This window comes from Gavia stellata, chromosome Z, assembly GCF_030936135.1.
Source record: "Gavia stellata isolate bGavSte3 chromosome Z, bGavSte3.hap2, whole genome shotgun sequence".
In the NCBI taxonomy this organism is placed as follows: Eukaryota; Metazoa; Chordata; class Aves; order Gaviiformes; family Gaviidae; genus Gavia; species Gavia stellata.
Genome location: NC_082637.1, coordinates 12,685,567 through 12,705,436, shown reverse-complemented (window position 1 = coordinate 12,705,436; position 19,870 = coordinate 12,685,567). Strand labels below are relative to the sequence as shown.

Here is a 19,870-nt window from a genome sequence, read left to right as displayed (position 1 = left end):
TAAGTAGTTTTTTCCAGTTTTTAGTGTGCCGTGTTCAAAAGGGCTGAAGGTTTGAAAAGACAACAGGGCCGAGGGACTCCATCTCCGCAGTTTGACATCAAGACTGTTGAGAGCTCGCTTGAGCTTAGTTGATGAGCTTATAAATACATACGTGTCTATACGTAGGGAGATACATACATATATCCGTGTGTGTATATATACACACGGAGATATGTTCCTGGGGGGCTGCACTAGCAATCGGACACAGGCTTATGGCTAAAAATGAAATCAAGGCGACTTAAGGTTGTAAACAGGGCACTTTCTTAGGGAAAAAACCCACATTAGTTTCAGAGAGTGCAGTACCCCGCCCCTGGGTTATGGCACTGCGCGCACCGGCCCGCCCCTCTCCCGGCGCGTTGGATTAACCGTTCTCCACAGCCCCGGGTAACGGCCGGCAACGGCCGGTAACGGCCGGTAACGGCCACCAACGCCTGGCGCGCCTCGCGCTGCCCGCGGGGGAGGAGCCGCGCCCCCGGCCGCCCCGCCCCGCCCCGCCCCCGCCCCCTGCCCCGCGGGGGGCCCCTCCCGCCCGCGTCCCTTTCCGGTGCGCCCCGCCCCGCCCGGCGCTGCCACATCCTCCGCTGACATCAGCCCGCGCCGCCATATTGGAGGAGAAGCCGCCTCCGCCAGCTCGGCCGCCGCAGGGGGGGACGCCGGCCCCCGCTGCCTCCGCCTCCCCCGCCGCGGCCGAGCGCCGCTCCCCATGACTCCCCCTGGCCGGCCGCTGCCCCGGTGCGGATAGGGCGGAGGCGGGAGCGTCTGCCGTCCCTTCTCCTCCCCCCCGTTCCGAGCTGTCGCCGAGCCCCCCCTCCCCGCGGCGGGCCTCTGCCCTCCCGCCGCCTCCAGCCATGACTTCCCTGACCCAGCGCAGCTCCGGCCTGGTGCAGCGCCGGACCGAGGCCTCCCGCAGCGCCGCTGCCGACAAGGAGCGGGGAGCGGGGGGCGGCCCGGAGGATGAAGGCCGCCGGGACGAGTCCGGCGACGACGAGAAGGGCGATTCCAAGGAAACGCGGCTCACCCTCATGGAGGAGGTGCTGCTCCTGGGCCTCAAGGACCGTGAGGTGCGGCCGGGGCCGTGGCGGCGGGGCTGGGGCGGGCCGAGATGAGGGGCGCTGGGCAGGGGGTGGCTGGTGAGGCCCGGTGTTGCTGGGGAGGGGCCCGGCAACGGGGTGCCTGAGGGGACACCGATTATTCGGGGGCTTATGGAGGGCGTTGATAAGAAAAGGGAGCCTAAGTGGTGCAAGGGTGTGGGTGGGATGGGGGCAAGGGCGCTGCTGGGTGAGTGTTGCTGCGGGTTTGGGGCAGAGCCGTTGCTGGGGACGGGGACTGGGATGTTGCTGGGGATAGGGGCGCATGCTGGAGCAGGCTCGGTGTTTTGGAGGAGGTGAGGAGGGTGCTTGGATGTTCGGGAGAGCGACCCTGGCAGAAAGTCTGGATCACCTTTTGGATGGGGGGGTTCGCAGAGAGGCTCTTGTGTTTGTAGTATCTCAAGGAAGGAGGCGTAGGGGTTGGGGCAAGCAGGGACCTGGAGATGAGGGCCGGAGCCTCTAGTCGGCGTTGGTGGTTGACTTGGAGGCCTGGGCAGATCCGTGATATTTATACTCCTTCTCCTACAACCTACCCATGGCTCTAATGTGGAAGACTTGTCTGCTCCTTGTGTTTTGTTAGAGACATCTCTGTGGTACTTATGGGGTTCTCAGGTGCTTTAGGATGCTTAGCAGCCCTTTCTATTAAGACTTTCTAGACTAATACATGTGAAAAATGTCTTAAAATTGGGGGAGATACATGGGACAAAAATGGGCCTTGAGTAATGAGAAGTGTGTCACAATGAGGAAATGGCATTATTACATAATTCCGTGTTTTTACTGAATTTATAGTTTAATTGTTTGTCGTGATACTGTGAACAACAGTCACTGAGGAAGGTGTACTTCTACCAGTGTGTCGGATTTTTCTTTCATTTGAAAGAGGTAACCTAAAAAGCATGCACACTGCAGAAAGTCAGTGCTCTTGGGGAAACGGTTTAATTTGATGGGGTGTATGGTGAAGCGTAGTACACTTTTTATTTTAGATATCAGTTATAATATGGATTTAATTAAGCAACCTGCTGCTTTTTTTAGTGGCAAGCAAATTAATGAAGCCAGTTCATTGATTTGGGTGGAAGTCTCTTAAAACTCTGCATGTTCATGAGCACAGAATAATGGGGGAGGGAAGCTGGTAAGTTATATGTTCTTTGACAGTGCGTTGCATCTAAAATAAATTTGCTGGTTGATAACTAATAGGTTAAAGAATAGTTTTCCTGGTTAACATTCATTTTCTAATGTGTGTGGGTATATATCTATATATACCTGCTACAATAACATATTTTATTTCTCTCTCAGATTGTGTATTTTAGGCCATATTCTTGTAATTCCATTTTTTCAGGTGGACCTTGCCATGGCATCCTGATAAACTCAGTAGATAATCACAGTGATGTGTGCTTCCACCTGTTGAATTGAAGACTTATGCATATGTGCATTTCTCTTTCTACACACCTGCATAGTTGCAGAGTAAAGTAAGTTAGGTGTGACAGGACAGATATATGGCAGGATTGCGTAGGAGGTCTTGCCTTGAGGAAGGTGGGATAAACTGAGTGATCTTTCAGCTCTTTTTTCTTTCCAGTGCTAGATCTGCTGAATTTGTGGGCCTTAGGCTGTAAAGATTTCAAGGTAGGGAGCGTTCTGTCTGCGTAGAAAGAATATGTGGTCCAAGTCTTCCTTGTGTATCAAAAATTAATAGTTGACATGGGGCCTAAAAATCCACCTTTGCACTGGTGTGCATCAAAATTATAAATCATTTAACTTAGCTAAATACTGCAGTGGCACACACTGCAGATAATCTAATATTCCTTTGTATGAAAAAAGGAGCTGAGTGATTACAGTGGCACGAATATTTATAACTCCCTTGGGATTTTGCAGTTGAGACATCAGACAAAAAGAATGATAATGTTATGTCTAGGATAGGGGGTTTATGTGCACAAACTGTAGCATACACCTTTTCTGAGCTTTGTTAGATGTGAATCACTTGGGTTTGTATTTTAGTTTTGAGTCTGCTCATACCCCTCTCTCACACGCTATGTAAACCGCTTTGTCTTCGCTTTTTTCCTTTTAAAACCAGAAATAAAACTATAGACTTGTTTTCAAAGATTAATGTTTTTTGTTGTTCCCTATTGTTCTAATGATAAGTAGTGAAACTTAGTTATTTTACACATCTGGAAATGCTTTTTACAAAGTTTTTACTTCCAATAGAATTGATTTCCTGTGACATTTGTGTGAGACTTTCTCAAGACAGCAAGCAGAGAAAAGCAATATAGGGTCTGTAAAGTATAATTATGAAACTACACAAAATCTAAGGGAAAGGCAAAGGCAGGTGTATGAACTATAAGCTCAACTGAAAGCCAGTAAAGTTAAAGCTAATAATATCCTTCCCGTTTATTCCAACAGGATAAAATAATTTGAGTTTAAAAGAAATACAAAATATTAAAGGAGTCTGAATTGGCCAAAGAACATGTTTCCTTAAAAATAGCTTCTCTCTCAGAAAAGTCACTAATATATGCATTGACAACTTTGCTTTCAATTTTTTGGGTAGTTTTTTTCTGAAGTTAAACACTTGGAATATGGCTTAACACCATGTAAATTGTATACAAAATGCCTCGCATGTACAGAGCTGCAGTTTGTGATTTGTAAGTGTAGGTGGCAGAATCTTTACTTTTAGGAGAGAGTTTTTCCAGAAGATCCAGGCAGGGATGGATTGATGAGTTCAATGTTTCTAGGAGATTTTTAGATATATATGTGAATCCTGCTTTCAGGATGCTGCAATGATTGTAACAACAGCAAAACTTTTGAGTTGTTGCCTGGTTGTTGCTGCAGTATGGGTTCAGTGATGGGAATGTCCAGCTGCCCTAAAACAAACACAGTATGCCTCGATCCCGTTCTTAATGCTTGAACACAATCAACTGTGTTTGCACACACTTCCTGGACGTGGCTTTTTTTTTGTCCCATTTGGCCTAATTAAATTGTACATGATCTATGTGTACTGGTTGCTCTTTTCCACCAATTGTTCCTCTTCAGTTTGTATCTTCTGTGTCTACATAACTATGTCTGTATTCCAAGGTCGAGATAGGTTATAAGGGATATGTGGCTGAAATATGTGCATGCCTGCACAACATGGCAGATGCAGTGTCCTTGGAGGAGCAGGTAATAAGAGTGGAACAAAATACATTACTAGAATTCTTTGGGGAGCATCACAAGAACACCTACACTTATTTGGAAACCCTTCAGAAACATAGCTGGGAAAGGGAGTCATGTTCACCCATTTAGAGTAGAGCAATAGGCTGTTGCTATAGGAATAAAAAGTACTCACTGAAATAAAATACTATGCTGTATTAGGTTAAGAATAGTATTGCGGTAGGATAGGTCAAAGCCACAGCAAAAGGGAGGTTATTCTGTAGGACTACTGAAGCATCTGAGGTCATCACTCCCGAAAGAAGGGAGTGACAAATATTAAAAGTTAGCTGATTTAAAAATGACAGCTGAGAGATGAGTGCAGGCCAGTTTGTTCATTACAGGTCTTCCAGACATCTTGTAACTCAGTCCCATAGAAAACTGAGAGGTTGCTAGGTGGCTGTACTCTTTAAATGTTGCTCTATTTAAGTTCATTTATGTTTTTTGTACATGTAGGGGCTTGTTTTTTCTTTTTTTTCCCTGTTTTGGTGCTCTGTCTCCATATACCTTGGGAATCTATTTAAATACAGCAATGCACACAGCTGCTCCTATCCTCTATACAATGTGCCACAACTAAACAAATTGAAATAGCTATAGGGACATGGCAACTACTAAGAGAAAATACTTGATATGTAACTAATTCCTTATTTGCTGAAAGAAAATTCATAGCAAGTGTGCTGAAATAATCATCATGTACTGCAGTCTACTGCGATAGTAAATATTTCTGGTTTTATTTACCCTTTCTTTGGTGAAGACTAATACATCATTTGTGAGAGTAAAGTAATACCAAATCACTGTTAGATACAGAAAGTATCCTGGATCTTTACTACTCATGTTTGGCCTTCAGAAACTTCATTTATTGCTGAGGATTTAGTGTTGCAGTGTAGCTTTTTGTACAAATAGTTCACATGAAGGTCTCCAGTTTATGATAATTTTTGTTGTATTGAAATGAGTTACTAGGGAGCTAGTTTTCCTGCTTCCGATGTCCTGTTTTGTGTCTTTCTATCTTTTTAGTCGTTTTTTTCTCTCATTAAAAAAGTTTCAGCAACAGCCTGAATGTCAACTCAAAAGCTCCGAAGTTTTGCCAGAAAATTTCTGAGACAAATGAGTGAAACATGAAGAGGCGTCTACTGGGAATTGGCATTTCAGTTGAAGAATGATGTATGAATGTGTTGAAACCTTGACAAAGATGTGCTTTTTCTCAAATGTTCAGGGCCTAATAACAACAAAGTGTGTAATGTCTGCGGTGAAAACTTCTTTCTTTCATAGTTGCCTACCTTTTTGGTCCTTTTTTTATTTCATGTCCATACGGAAATTATGGACTAGGAGAAGATAGGAGGTGTGGGAGGAGGAGTACCCCAATTCTGTGTGCTACAAGATGCGGTGAAGTGCCTCTTTACTGTGCTGCAGAGTAAATCCTGCTTTTGGGCTCTTTGGAGGACATGCTGATTTGGAAGTAGCATTTTGGATACAAGTTTGACTTTATGTGTTGAAATGGTGTTTATATTACATGGTTCTGCATGCAGCTAGTGTGGTTATCCCCGCTTTTACAGCATGGCTAATCTGTAATCTATATTATTTATTCATGGATAACTTCGAGTATAGTGTTGTCCCTTCTTTGATGTCAAGCTGCCTAGTGTACGGCAAAGACAAAAACATTGTCAAAGCCTTTCTAGTGATGTTTCTTAGTTTCTTAAAAACTTAAAAAGTGCTCTTAAAAAACAAAGCTGTAACTCTTCTTTCTCTCCCTATAGCAAGCTGTTTTTATTAAAAAAATTGCATGAAGTGTATGTGAGAATGTATTGCTGTTAATTGCTGGAAGGGAAGTAATCATGGAACTGAAAACTAACATTTTATATTAAAGAAAAAGTATTATTTCAGGTGTTCTTTGATCCTAAAGTAGTTCAAGTACTGCAGCATTTATCTCAATTAGTTAAGCTACATGTAATGGGCCTTCTTTGCAAGGCTAAATTGAGCAGGCTAAGTGTTGCAGCCAGTATATTCAAGAATTACTTTCTTACAGAGCAAATAGTTACTACAGCACATATACACTTCTGTGTTGCATTACTCAGGGATGGGGAAGCTAGTCAGTCTGGAGTAAACGTGTGGCTCGGTTTCCTCTGCATAGACAACATTCTCAATCTATTTTCTCCTAACTTTTGGTAAAGAAAGGAAACAATAATAGTCAACTTATCATGTGCCACTTTCCATTGGGTTTTTCCCGGCTTGCAAACAGGTCTTACATCAATTTCAGTAATATTTTCTTTCAGAAATACTCATAAAATGTTACTGCAGAATGATTTCACATACACTCTTCAGACCTAAAAATTACAAGGTTACATATAAAATAGTGCACGACTGTTCTCTTCCTCTAAGTGCACTGTGTGTAAGCCTGAATGAGTAGGAGCACAAAGGTGTGTGGTACTATGACTAAGCTTAGTCTGACTGCAAACCAGTGTTACACATGCAAAGTCTTTCCACCTCCTCCCAGTATATCCTGTACTAAACTACTGCATTTCAACTCTTTTTTTCTTTATTTTTTTTCCTGTTTGTGATGGACCATTAAGATAGTAAAACAGTATGTCTTGCAGGCTAGATCTTTGTAATTGGAGACGTGTTACACTCATAGCACTCTTATTATTTGTAGATGTTACAGGATTTATTCATCACACTGGGAAATTAGTCTGTTGAGCTTTTTGCATATCTTTCTGTTGCTGATACTCTTTTAAGCACTTGTAAGCTGCTTATTGCTATACACTTTCTAGTCATCTGCCTTTATGGTCTTACTAGATAGCATCATGTGGTTGTATTATTTACAGAGTCCTTAACTGCCAGGCTAGATGTCTTTTGTACATGGGCTGTACTATGAGGTTTCTATTTAGCCAGTCATTCTTGTACCACACAGCACATTGCATTTCCGTTTTTGACTTCAGCAGACACTTGATTTTACTTGGGCACTTCCACATTCGACAGTCTCTCCCACGAGAGAAGCATTCCATACTTATTGTGTTGCCATTTCAGTATGTCTTCTGCATTGCACAGTGGAGAAGGCAGATAAAACATCTATTGGCTCGGCTGAGGTAAATGCCAGATGGATGTTCGATCTATACTAATCACTTAGGAAGGACTAATTACAACTGCTTTGTCTGTGCTGGATATTTAAATGGGACTTCTGCTTTAGCAACATCTGCAGTCTGTGGCTGAGACTTTCCCTTTACAGTTAGTACATGTTAAGCCCTAAATGGAAGAACTTGTTCCTTTTAATGTGAGAACAGTGCAATGAGTGGAATTTTTTATCTCGTAATTAAAATGTTGACATGGCATTATTATGAGATAATCTGTTTCTTGAAAATGGTTTGCACCTGGGTAAGTGAAACAAGTGAGAGACCTGTTCTGGAAAGAACAAACTGAAAGGAAACTAGGGGAAGTTTACACCAAGAAGAGAGGAATCCCTATCCCTTTTGTACACCCAAAACATGACTCTGGAAATCCATCTGCATTAATGACCAGATGCAAATCACTCAAAATGAAACATTATACAGCTCCCCAATTTGAAGTAACGCATAGTCTTTTAAATTGTGACCACCACAGGAGAAAAGGTAGAAGGGAGGGATAGCTGTTGTATTTGGGGGCAGATTCAGTATATTTATAAGCCTGGAGGAGGGAATTGTAGTTTTAATGTGGCCTAGTTAGTCAAAGTCAGTGAAACTTCCATCTATTGTTTAGTCAGCCTATATTAGACCTGCTTTGTCAGTATTAGAAGAACATACCAGATTTACATTTTTGTTACTGTTTTTAAGAGAAGTGTACTGGATCTGGCTGGAATAGAGTTAATTTTCTTCACAGCGGCCAGTATGGTGCTATGTTTTAAATTTTTGACCAAAACAGTGTTGATAACACAAAACTGTTGATAACGCACCCCTGTTTTATCTGTTGCTGAAGAGTGTTTGCACAGTGTCAAGGATTTCTCACTCTGCCCACCCCTCAGCGATTAGGTTGGGGTGCACAAGAGGCTGGGAGGGGGGATAGCCAGGACAGCTGACCCCAACTGACCAGAGGAGGGATATATATCCTGTGCTGTATAGTCTTATGGTCAGCAATGAGAAGACGGGAGGGCATGGTAGGTGGTCATTGCTCGGGGACTGGCTGGGCAACAGTCTGCTTGTGGGAGGTGGTGAGTGAGTGTTTTGCATCACTTAGTTTTGTTTTGTTTTTTCGCTTTTGCTCTTCCTGTTCTTTCCCCCCCCACCCCGCTGGGGGGCATTGGGGGAGCTGTTATGTGGGACTTAGCTGTCAGCCAGGGTCAGCCCACTGCTAGGAGACACTAAGTGTGTGCAAGGTTTGTGTTGTAAGCTTCTGGTTGCTAGATCTAGGCAGGATGCAAGCTATTTTTCTGATCCTGCTATATTTGCTTACTGCCGTGGGAAGACTTGTTTTTTTGAGTGAAATAGCTGATGTGGAGGATTTAAGCACAAGTTGTAATTAAACATTTCTTTCAAATAAATGTCAGATTTTATGCTCAGTGACAATAGCTGGTAGTGTAGAAATCAATTTGCAGGTTATGGCACAAATTAATTACATCTTTATTTGCACAAAGTATGGAGAACAGAGATTGGACCCTTATGGAAGGTGGTTTTACAAGATCCATGCAAATGTTTGAAGTCATTCTCTGAGTGTGTATACACACAGAAATGCATTTTTTTTCCAATAATGTAGCAAGATAGAGCTGTATTTCTTTTACTGAATCTGAAATTCCTTTGTACCCATTTAAGATCTACCTGAAAAATTAATCTCTGTTTTGGTTATTACATATATATCTATAGAATACAGACAAAGTAGCTTTCTCTGAATGCATTTCTGTCAGGTGAAGCTGGGTCATGTCTTGAACCAAATGTGTCTTAAAACAGATTGGTCTACAGAAGCAGTGAAAATCAAAATACATCAGACAATGGAAGTGAAAACAATTAGATAAGAAAAATGGAGGGTTTGTCTTTTTTAATTTTCTAGATAATAATAAATTTTATTGAATCTTACTGCTGTCAAAACCAAAAATCAATTTTGCGTTTCAGGTTTGCTTATTGTCTTAGAACCTAAACATGAGGAAAAAAAATTTTAGCATGTTCTCAGCTGACTATTGTTCTTGTATTCCAGAATTGTGGAGGCTTTCTTCTTTTCTCTTGTCTTACAGGTCTGTAGAGGAGGGAAGAGATTGAAACTATTATTCAAGAGTTATTTAAGCAATACCCTAACCCTGAACATTATCTTTTCGTCTGAGTGTGAATAGGTTGGGGTAAGACCACATAGTGCTTTGCCAGGAAATTGATTTTGGTCTTGCCAGAGAATGCTGCCACAGAAGCTGAATTTGGTTTTGTGTCTGGCATTTGCAGCATTGTAGTGTCATGGAGTCGATAAGATTTTCTTAGAGGTAATGAATCGATAGCTGTTAGACTTAATAAATTGATACATGTGTATTGAATGTATATGAGAAAGTAACAGAGAATCTCTAGGTCATTAAAGCACATGCACAATTTGACCATGTCAGGTTCTCTTGTTTGAGACTTACTGTCAGCTGCAGCTTCTGTGCTGTGGTTATACTCATCTTCAGGTAGACTAAATTACAATAACCTGCACTGGAAAGAAAAGAACAGATCTTTTTGATGCCCTGAGGGTGAAAATGGATCAATTAATATAATAAGATATCAGTGGTGAGAGCAGCCTAATTTTACCTTGGCTCAAATAATTTTGGACGTTTCAACCTGCCTTCAGTGAATGTTGCAGTGAAGCTTTTCCTTTTTTTTTCCTCTTCCATAATTGTTTTCTATTGTTTGCATTTTCCCTCAGCTTCTTATAAGTAAGTTTAGTTATGCTGGTAAAAAGACTTTTAATTGGTTCTCACTGGAGTTTAAGGTGCTTCATATGTTTACAGTCTGTCTAAGGTTACTGAAGCTGAATTGGAGCTTTATAGAAATCTGTATAGGACCTAGCTGAGGAGGAACAAATGCTGGCTGGCTGCACAAGAGCATCTAAGGGCTTCAAATTACCAGAATAAATATACAGTTAGTTCTCCTAGTATTGACCAGTTTTTCTATTTGTCATTGAGGTCTTGGAAATGTTTGTGGTTTCTTTTTAATTTTGTGTTCATTTTTATAAGACTTGTTTGCTTATTTTTATGTTGAGAAGCTTCTTGCAACAATATGCTGGAAGAAAAAAACTTAGATAAACTTTTTTGAAAGTACCTTATTTCTAATATAAGAACTTCCTGCTCTGAAGAAGGATGTGGTTGAAGTTTTTAGGTTTGACTGAAAAAGTCAGGTATTAGATTTGTTGGACAAATACTTTTGTAAAACATTCTCAATATTACATTCAGCATAAATAGTATCAATCTTGCTGACTTCCACTCCCTTCAGGAGATTCACAAATCGTATTAGTTCTTCCTTATAGAATGATGATGTTCCTAAATAAAATACTTTTTAAGAGTTTTTCGTATCTAAAGAATCCATAAACTTACTGTAGTAACTCAGTTGTTGTAGTTATTAACTTTGATCATCTTAAGATTTCTGCTTATAGTTACATTATCACAAAGAGACTTACTTACCTGCAACAATAACAGGCAATTTTTCTTTCCTTCTAATCAGCAATTTTACTTTCAGCTAAAAGGATAGGAATGACAGAATCGTGTAAAGGTATCAGAAGCTGATGTTCACTTACTATTCTTTGTCCCCTCCTATCACTGACTCCTGGTATGTCCATTTAATTGTATGACTTTACATGAGTATCCAAGAGGACATAGTGTTTCTGTTGTAGAAGAATACTGATGAAAGATGCATTTGGAATTCATAAAATGAAGTTTTTGGGTCAACAGAAAGGATATAAATTATGTTTTAGCACAGAATTTCAAATAAACCAGGTACTTTCATTATCCTTTTTATATATATATACTGCTTATATTTTCTATTTTACCTCTTTGTCTTTGGGAACAGCTTTAAGGAGATGTGTTGTAGAAGTTCTTCAGGTGATTCCACCTGCTTTCAAAAATTCAACATAGTATTAGTAATTGTAGAGAGACTACGTAAAGGAAACAGTGTATTGATGGTTCTCGTCTTTTGGGGGAATATGATAGCCATATGCTTCTCAGTCTACTGGTACTCTTCACTAAAATCAAAATAATTAAAAACAGTGTTTGTCATCCACAGTCGTCACTGTGAAGCAGATTAAAGTTGTGAAGTTGCTTGCAACAGATTCTCATGTTGCAGATGGGATGCAAGGGGAAGGAAACAGCCATTGTTGAGATGTGGCAGATCAAAATTCCTGTTAACTTTTAACTTGCTGCAGTGCCCCTGGACAGTGTGCTGTTACTCCTTTTCCCTCTGCCGACCCCAGCTGTCTTTCTGTAGATACCAAAATTACTACTTCAGAGAGAAACTTGTTGACTAAAAAAGTGAGAGCTCTGTTGCAACTGTGATTGAGTCCATTATGAAATACAACTCGCCACAGCCCGTATTTTGAGATAAATTGTTTCTGCCTGTCTTTTGCAGTAGGTTTCAAATGGGTGACAGATGATGATTTTGGATTATTATGTTCTGTCTATGCTTTGCGCTGGCTAATAACAGGGTAGTAGGCACCTCTGAAATAACTTGCTATTGCTTCAGAGAATCGGAAAGGGATGCTATTGCTGTCCCATCAAATTTAAATAATATAACTTCAAATTTATGATGATCAGGGTAATCATTGCTGAGGTCCAAAACAGGGAGCTGAAGGTAGTGATGAATATAGTGCATGATACCTTAAGCATTAAGCATTTATATTTTCTGAGCAGATTGTACTCATGAATGGCTTCAGTACAGGTAGCCCAATAATGTATGATTTTTTTTTTGAGCTCTTAATTCCAAAGACTAAGTGAATAATTCTAGCTGTAACTATTCAGATTTTGAAAGCAGTTTGTCCATTGAAGTGTGGGTTGTCACTGAGGGGGATGCTTTGCCTTTTGCTGTCTGTCCCAACTGTGTTCCTTCCCTTTCCCGTGCTGTCTCTGAAATTTGTTCACCTGCAAGGTGAATCAGATGAGGAGACTGACCATTAGCTTTCAGACAGACCACTTGCTCATCTAGCTGACTACAGAAATGCTACTGTGGGCTCAAGAGAGAACAGTTATGTGCTTCCATGAGGTGGAAAAACAGATACTTTGTCTTCAGCAGCAGTTCAGGCTTTGCTGGACTGCATTCTTGGGTTTAACCCTCAAATGGCTAAAAATGAAGACATGGGGGAGGACATACCTTCTACAGTTACATGGTTTTGTGCGAGGTTAAAATGAGATGCTGTCACATTGATTTGAAAGGTCAGTAAACCTGAAATGAGTCTCTCGAAGCAAAAATAATTGAAGTGGTATGCACAAAGTAGTAGTTTGAAAGAGATGCTTATGCTGGGAAAGTAATTAAACACCAGGATATCATTTTGTCCTCAGTTTCTTTTCCTGCATTTTTCCCCTGGTGTTTCTCTCTGCCACTTTAAGTACCTCTAAGAAAAGATGCCTGAATTTATGTATATACAAAACGTGAGTCTCCTTCTCAGTGTTGAGATAACTACTCAAAGTGAGTAGGCAGGTATATTCTCCCTTCATGACATGCTGTGTAAATGTGAGACATAAGTAGGCTCTTTGTGCTATGCAACATGAAAATCAGTCCCCCACATACCAGCAGACTACTCAGTTTGTTCTGCCCAGTCCTACAAATGACCTAAACTGACTTTCAAAGTTATTTTTTCGAAGTTCCACATTTGCTTTAGTTAGTCCATCTCAGGCTATACATCTGTTGACAGCTGTTTCTTCTTATTCTCATCTTAATAGTAGACCTGAACCTTGTATATTTTACAGGTCCCCAAACTGTATTTTTATTATGCTGGCATGTAAATTTGGTGAGAGCGACTAACGGGACCTGGAGGTCCAACCTGATCTCCTTCTATGACCAGGTGACCCACCTAGTGGATGAGGGAAAGGCTGTCGATGTTGTCGACCTGGACTTTAGTAAAGCTTTCGACACTGTCTCCCACAGTATTCTCCTGGAGAAACTGGCAAATCGTGGCTTAGACAGATGCACTCTTCGCTGGGTAAAAAACTGACTGGATGGCAGAGCCCAGAGAGCTGTGGTGAATGGAGTGAAATCCAGTTGGCGGCTGGTCACAAGCAGAGTTCCCCAGGGCTCAGTTTTGGGACTGGTCTTGTTTAATCTATTTATAGATGGTCTGGATGAGGGGATCGAGTGCATCCTCAGCAAGTATGCAGACAACACCAAGTTGGGCGGGAGTGTTGATCTGCTTGAGGGTAGGAAGGCTCTGCAGAGGGATCTGGACAGGCTGGATTGATGGGCCGAGGCCAATTGTATGAGGTTCAACAAGGCCAAGTGTCGGGTCCTGCACTTGGGTCACAACAACCCCATGCAGTGCTACAGGCTTGGGGACGAGTGGCTGGAAAGCTGCCCCGCAGAAAAGGAACTGGGGGTGTTGATTGACAGCCGGCTGAATATGAGCTGGTAGTGTGCCCAGGTGGCCAAGAAGGCCAACGGCATCCTGGCCTGTGTGGCAGCAGGAGTAGGGAGGTGATCGTGCCCCTGTACTCAGCACTGATGAGGCCGCACCTTGAATGCTGTGTTCAGTTTTGGGCCCCTCACTACAAGAAGGACATTGAGGTGCTGGAGCATGTCCAGAGAAAGGCAATGAAGCTGGTGAGGGGTCTGGAGCACAAGTCTGATGAGGAGCAGCTGAGGGAACTGGGGTTGTTCAGTCTGGAGAAGAGGAGGCTGAGGGGAGACCTCATCGCTCTCTACAATTACCTGAAAGGAGGTTGCAGAGAGGTGGGTGTTGGTCTCTTCTCCCAAGTGACTAGTGACAGGACAAGAGGAAATGGCCTCAAGTTGCGACAGGGGAGGTTCAGACTGGATATTAGGAAAAATTTCTTTACTGAGAGAGTGGTGAGACACTGGAATAAGCTGCCCAGGGAGGCGGTGGAGTCACCGTCCCTGGGGGCATTCAGGGAACGTGTGGACATGGCATTGTGGAACATGGTTTAATGGGCATGGTGGTGTTGGGTTGATGGTTGGACTTGGTGATCTCACAGGTCTTTTCCAACCGTAGTGATTCTGTGATTCTGTAATTGCCCTCAGTAACTTCCCATAATGCCAACAAGCACAGAATGTTTTCCAGTATGTTTGGCATCTGTGATTTTTGAGAACATACCATAAAAATAGTCTGCCACATATCAGAAAGAATAGGTGGCAAGGAAGAAACCCTTGTTTGGGAAAGCTAGATGCTTGTTTGTGTATAAACAAAACAACAGTTTTATGTCTCAGAGCTTTTATATTGTTACCACCAGCACAGTATTTGAGTGCCACCCATGCAGAAGTAATAAAATTAATAGCAAACTCCAGCAGAGTTCAAGAAGTCTAATTTTTCTATCTTTCAGTATCCAAATAGAACTGGTTGGAATTTTTCCTCTGAAATATTCTTCTAATGGAAAACAGGCTACCTGTAAATTCAGAATTTCCTGTTTTCTAAAGTGAAAGCTTTCTTTAACCTAGATTGTGCCTCCTAGCTGAGAATCCCTGAACTTACGGGTTTCGTGTCTTCTTGCTAGACTGTCAGATGTGTTGCCTCAGAGTTAGTACTCCAAACTCCTCAGGAGCTATAACTGTTGTTTATCTTGGCTTTCTATAACTTTACAAGTTGGCTAGCTCCCCTTCTGATGGGGCTACCATGGCTGGAAAGGGTTAAAACAACAGTTTATTTCTGCTGTCTCTACATGAAGTTTCAGAAATTGCATTCTTTACCAAATTTTGAAGTCTTTTTGTTTGCATCTTTCATAAAAAGAAGAATTTGGAATTTCCTGAGAACAGGAATTCAGGGGTTTGGGTAGCTCTAATGATGCTTCTCCTTCAGAAGGTTCCCCTTTAATTGCTTGGTTTATTTCAGTTTGGTTACCATAGATATTTTGTTTTGCTTTTAAGTAGAGGGTGCTGGGTGAGAGTTTAAGGAGTGCTGTTAAGTCTGATTATAAAATGAAAAGGCTTTTAGTAGACTGGCAGTGTTACATGCATTATCCCAGGGAAGCTCTGCTGTTGTGGTTCTTAATAAATGTAAATTGAGACTGAATCAGGGCCAAAACTTTGACCTAACACTGACCTCTGATACTGAATATGGGTCTGTGTGGATCTGAGGATGGGCCTGAGGGGCCTGTTGTTGCTAAAATAAAGAAATACATTTTTTTTTTGGTGAGCAGGCTGTTGTAACCCTCAGTTACCTTCAGACTATTACATGGCTTTATAATGCTTTTTTAAAAGTCTTGCAAAGCTGATTTGTATTTACCATCGCTCTGTGGTCCACAAAGTAATCTCGAGACTCACTGAGTTAGATCAGGCAGTGCACTGGCAGCTGCAGTCTACATTGTGCTGTACAACATTCTGTAAACAGGTGGCCTTAACCAAGTAAGGTAAACACGTTGGTTTTTTATTACCATGTGTGTATCTTGAAGCCTAAGGGTTGGAACTCTGCAAGTGCTTCTTTTTTCCTTTCTTTTTGAACACGAGAGATTTTAATGGATTTTTCACTCTTCCCCACTCTTTTCTGGTCTGTGCCAGGTTTAGTGGAAATGCTGCTGTCATATTCTGAGTTAACTGAAGAATTGGAGAAAGTATGTGTATTTCTGTAGTGGGAAGAGATTTTTAGTAACTCTTACATGTAAAACAAAGTATTCTAAGTAAGAGATTACCTGGTCTTCTGTGAATCCTTTGTACTCAGTTTTTTGAAGGAAGTATTTTTTAAAACTTCACTCTGTAATCCGTTAAAGATAATTTCTCTGTCAATATTTTGAGGTAATGTCTGTATATGTAAAATGGCATCTGCTATTTAATTGTATTTTTTGCACTGCTACTGCTGGCTGGCTTTAATTTGCACTTGGGAAACAGAAAATACTGAGGTTTGTTTGGGTGGGGTCTTTTTATTTTTTATTAAATAGAGCTAGCATGACAATTGCCTGGAAGCTGAGTGGAGCAATGTAAGAAGGAACTGAATGACTGCTCCATGAAGCTTTCCTGTTTTGTGCTTAAGTGAAATGTTTTTGGAGTTCTGTGCAAGGTCTTAAGCAGCATTGATAGTGTAGAAATCGCTAACATACTTGGCACTGATCTTTGCCAAATACCTTCAGGTGGTCTGGTCATGTTAGAATTTTCTAATTCTGATTTTTTTACATACTTAGTAAATTATAGTAGTCATTACTGCAGTGCCTTTTTGGATCAGAGATGGAGAAAGTGTTGTCTTACCTGTATTTATTTAAAAAAAGATTTATGAATAATCTTTGAATTACAAAATCTCTTCAGTAACTTATGGATTTTAAATATCCAGACATTTAAATTTTGAGTGTCTTGAAAAATTGGAAACCAATGTGTTCTGTAGAAGTGTACTTAAATACTTCTGCAACAGCTCTTACTCTGTGATACTTAGTATTGAATGGTTCAACAAAATATTTGAATAGCTATCAAATTCAGAATACTAGGATGTTATCAGAGCTAATATGTAACTGTTTTCTCTATCTCTCTCTAGTTTGCCCATCTAGCTATGGCTTCATTACCGCATAAACAGATGATCCCATTAGGTTTTTCACAGCTGGGGTGATATGGTTTGAGCTGCTGAGTGACATTATTTCTTTGTCTATGCAGGACTTCTCATAATTTCTAGGAATCATTGTAAACACTTTTTTGCAAGTGCTAGAACCCTCTTCCATTTTAAGTATAGCTTTGTGATGTTCGAGAGTCATGGATCTCGGAGGCAAACTGGGAAAGGATGTTGTTACGGAATAATAGAAGTTAAAGTTTTAAGGGACATTGGTAGGATGATTCCACTCAGGGTCTCTTCTCTGCCTCTTCCTTCCCTGTGGGGTATGTGTATGAACCCTGACTTCTGTTGCACTCTGCATGCCAGCATCTGTAGGAGACTGGGTCCTAGTATATGTTTACACTGTTTTGTATGCAGATCTGAGCTGGGTTATTCCTACAGTAAGTAGAAAGAAGCTGTGAGAGCTTGTGCTTTGCTCAGCAAAGCTAGACCCCATGTATTGGTAAGGATTACTTGATTGTATGTCTGCTAATAAAATCATGTGGCTTTATCCCTCTCTTGGAGCAGAGATAAGAGTAAGATGGCTGCTCACCATGTATAGTGTAAATACTTTGCTATTTTGTCTGCACCATCTGTGTGAACGGATCTAAGGAAATCCATGAGGGTCACAGAAATTCAGATCTTTACAAACCTGGAAGGGAAAAGTTGATGTAGTACATGTCGCAGTAAGATGAGGTGTCAAAGGGGGCTGCTGTAGGAGAGAGGGTGTCACAGTTCGGTGGCGGGGAGTTGCTGCTGAAGAGGCAAGGTAAAAGCAGGGAGTGGAAGATAAGGTAGGTTGGGTAAAACCGAGGCACAGGGCCACTGTTAGGAGATGGACTATATAATAAGTGAGAGTTTCAAGTGATTAATGGCTAACTGAATAGGAAGACCTGTGTGAACTGGAAATTGGGTAAGGGGCATGGGAAGAGGAGAAAGAACAAATGCTGCAGGAGGTGGTGGGAGAGAAGTGGTCTAATGAACATGGAATTTTGGATAACTTGCTCTTTAAGCAGGAAGAGGATCTTAGTCTTAGCTCTGTGCTTTGCCCTACCTGAGTGGAAAGTCTGAGCTTTCTAAGTTAACATGGTAACAAGTTTGTGTTACAAACTTTATTCTAATTTCCCTTTATGCTTCTCTAGCAAAACTAGTTTCTACCTGAAAATTTCTAGGTCAGCTCTGATGAAAAATACTTTTGTGCTGTGTTTGTGTCAACATGACAGTTGTAAACATTATTTCAAATTTTGAATCAACATAGATTTAAAATTTTGTCTTGCAAGCTATTCATAGCTTAAAGTGCTATTCTAGCATGACTGCTGTCAGATAAAAATAATTCCCTGCCTTCTAAGGCTTTTTTTTTCCCCTGCTGCTTAGCAACTTTAATGAAATAAGTATTTCATTGAGTTAGGATGTTTATAGAACTATGAAAGACTTGTAGGAAGACAGATAAAGTAAAAATATTTGGTGTTCTGTTTGTGGGAAAACTCATGCTGTTTAAGAGCATTAAGTAGTGGAATGACTTGCATCTCTAAATAGTGATCTTTGATCTTCAATCAATGTAAGTGTTTTGAGACTGTTAGGTATTCGGAATAACAGTGAGAACACTGTTAAAAGGTCAAACCAAATCCCTTTCCTGTTCCATAACCTGTAACGAGCAATAGCCAGGCCATGCTCAGGGAATGGGTGTGCACAGAATGACAACTCCTCGTCCAGTGTCCACTGACTTCAAGTGGGTGGGGGCTTCCCAGGCCATGCATGGTTTACAGATTCCATTGCTGTCTGTCGAACTTCATTATCAATCTCCTATGAATTTAACTAATTTTAAAGGATTTTTTTAAACTTTTGCCTTCCTATAAAAACAGTTGTATAGAAACATAGAAAAGAAGTTGGCCTTTGACTTTTCCAACCTGTGAGGTAACTTCATTTACCACCTTTTAGTCCTTGTCTGTGGAAAAAAGAAAGTTTTCTGTGCAAATGGTACATTATTCTATATTGCTGTTCTCCCTCTCTGTATATTATTCTCTCTACCCCTTTCACTCCTCTTTTCTTTACTGTCCATCTATAGCTTCTTTAATAGGCAGTAGTTCTATAATGCTGAGCATTATTGTTTCTCTTTTGTGCACCTTTTTCTAGCATCAAGAAGCAGTTTGCAGTGGTCAAGATGAATGTCTGCTTCTACTCATTTTCAGTTACACCAGGAAGTTTGAGTTAACTTAAAGCATGATTTAGTTAGATTGTTGTATGCTAAACTGACCACCTGTGAAGGTTCCTTCAGTTGTCTGAGGTCTTTGCAGTAAGTGCCAAAAACAATCAGTCCATCTGCCTCGACTATCTGGAAGGATCAGTTTAATGGATTGAAAAATGTTCAGGATGACACTGACTGTTCTAAAATACTTCCTTCCTCACTGTGTTAATAGCAGTACAATCTGTGTGTATTGAAATGTGATGTTTCTTCATCCACTAGTGGATCACCTGAAAACTCTGAGCTGTTGGGGGGTGGGCATGGGCGTGGCAGGGCGGGGCAAGACAGGAAAAAAATGGTGGGGTGAGGTAGTGTACGTTGTCATGATTTTAATGTCAACTAACCTACCAGAGCAAGCAGTTCCACTTACAAAGAATATAATCTTTTTTGAGCTGCCTTTCAGTATCACTTGATTAAAAACTGTTGGATGGCTGTGCATTCTCCATCCTTGGAGGTTTTCAAGGCTTGCCTGAATAGAACCCTGAGCAACTTGATCTGACTTCATAACTGAACCTGCTTTCAGGAGGAGGTTGGACTAGAGATCTCCTGTGGACCCTTCCAACCTGAATTATCCTGTGATCCTGTGTTTCTCTGCAACCCACAGCCTGTGGCCATATATGTTGAGTAACTGCTGCAGCAGAGGAGTTTATATCTGGTAATTGCTGCTGGGAGCAGTATAGTTGATGTCACTTCA

General features: G+C 41.2%; 1 protein-coding gene across 1 annotated transcript in view; it reads left to right on the top strand.

Moving 5' to 3' along the window:
• The first annotated feature begins 887 nt into the window (after positions 1–887).
• Positions 888–19,870, top strand: part of GOLPH3 (golgi phosphoprotein 3) — a 33,352-nt gene continuing 14,369 nt past the window's right edge. The window contains exon 1 of the mRNA XM_059833560.1: positions 888–1,100. Within this exon, the coding sequence (XP_059689543.1) occupies positions 888–1,100 (213 nt within the window). The remainder of the gene's footprint in view (positions 1,101–19,870) is intronic.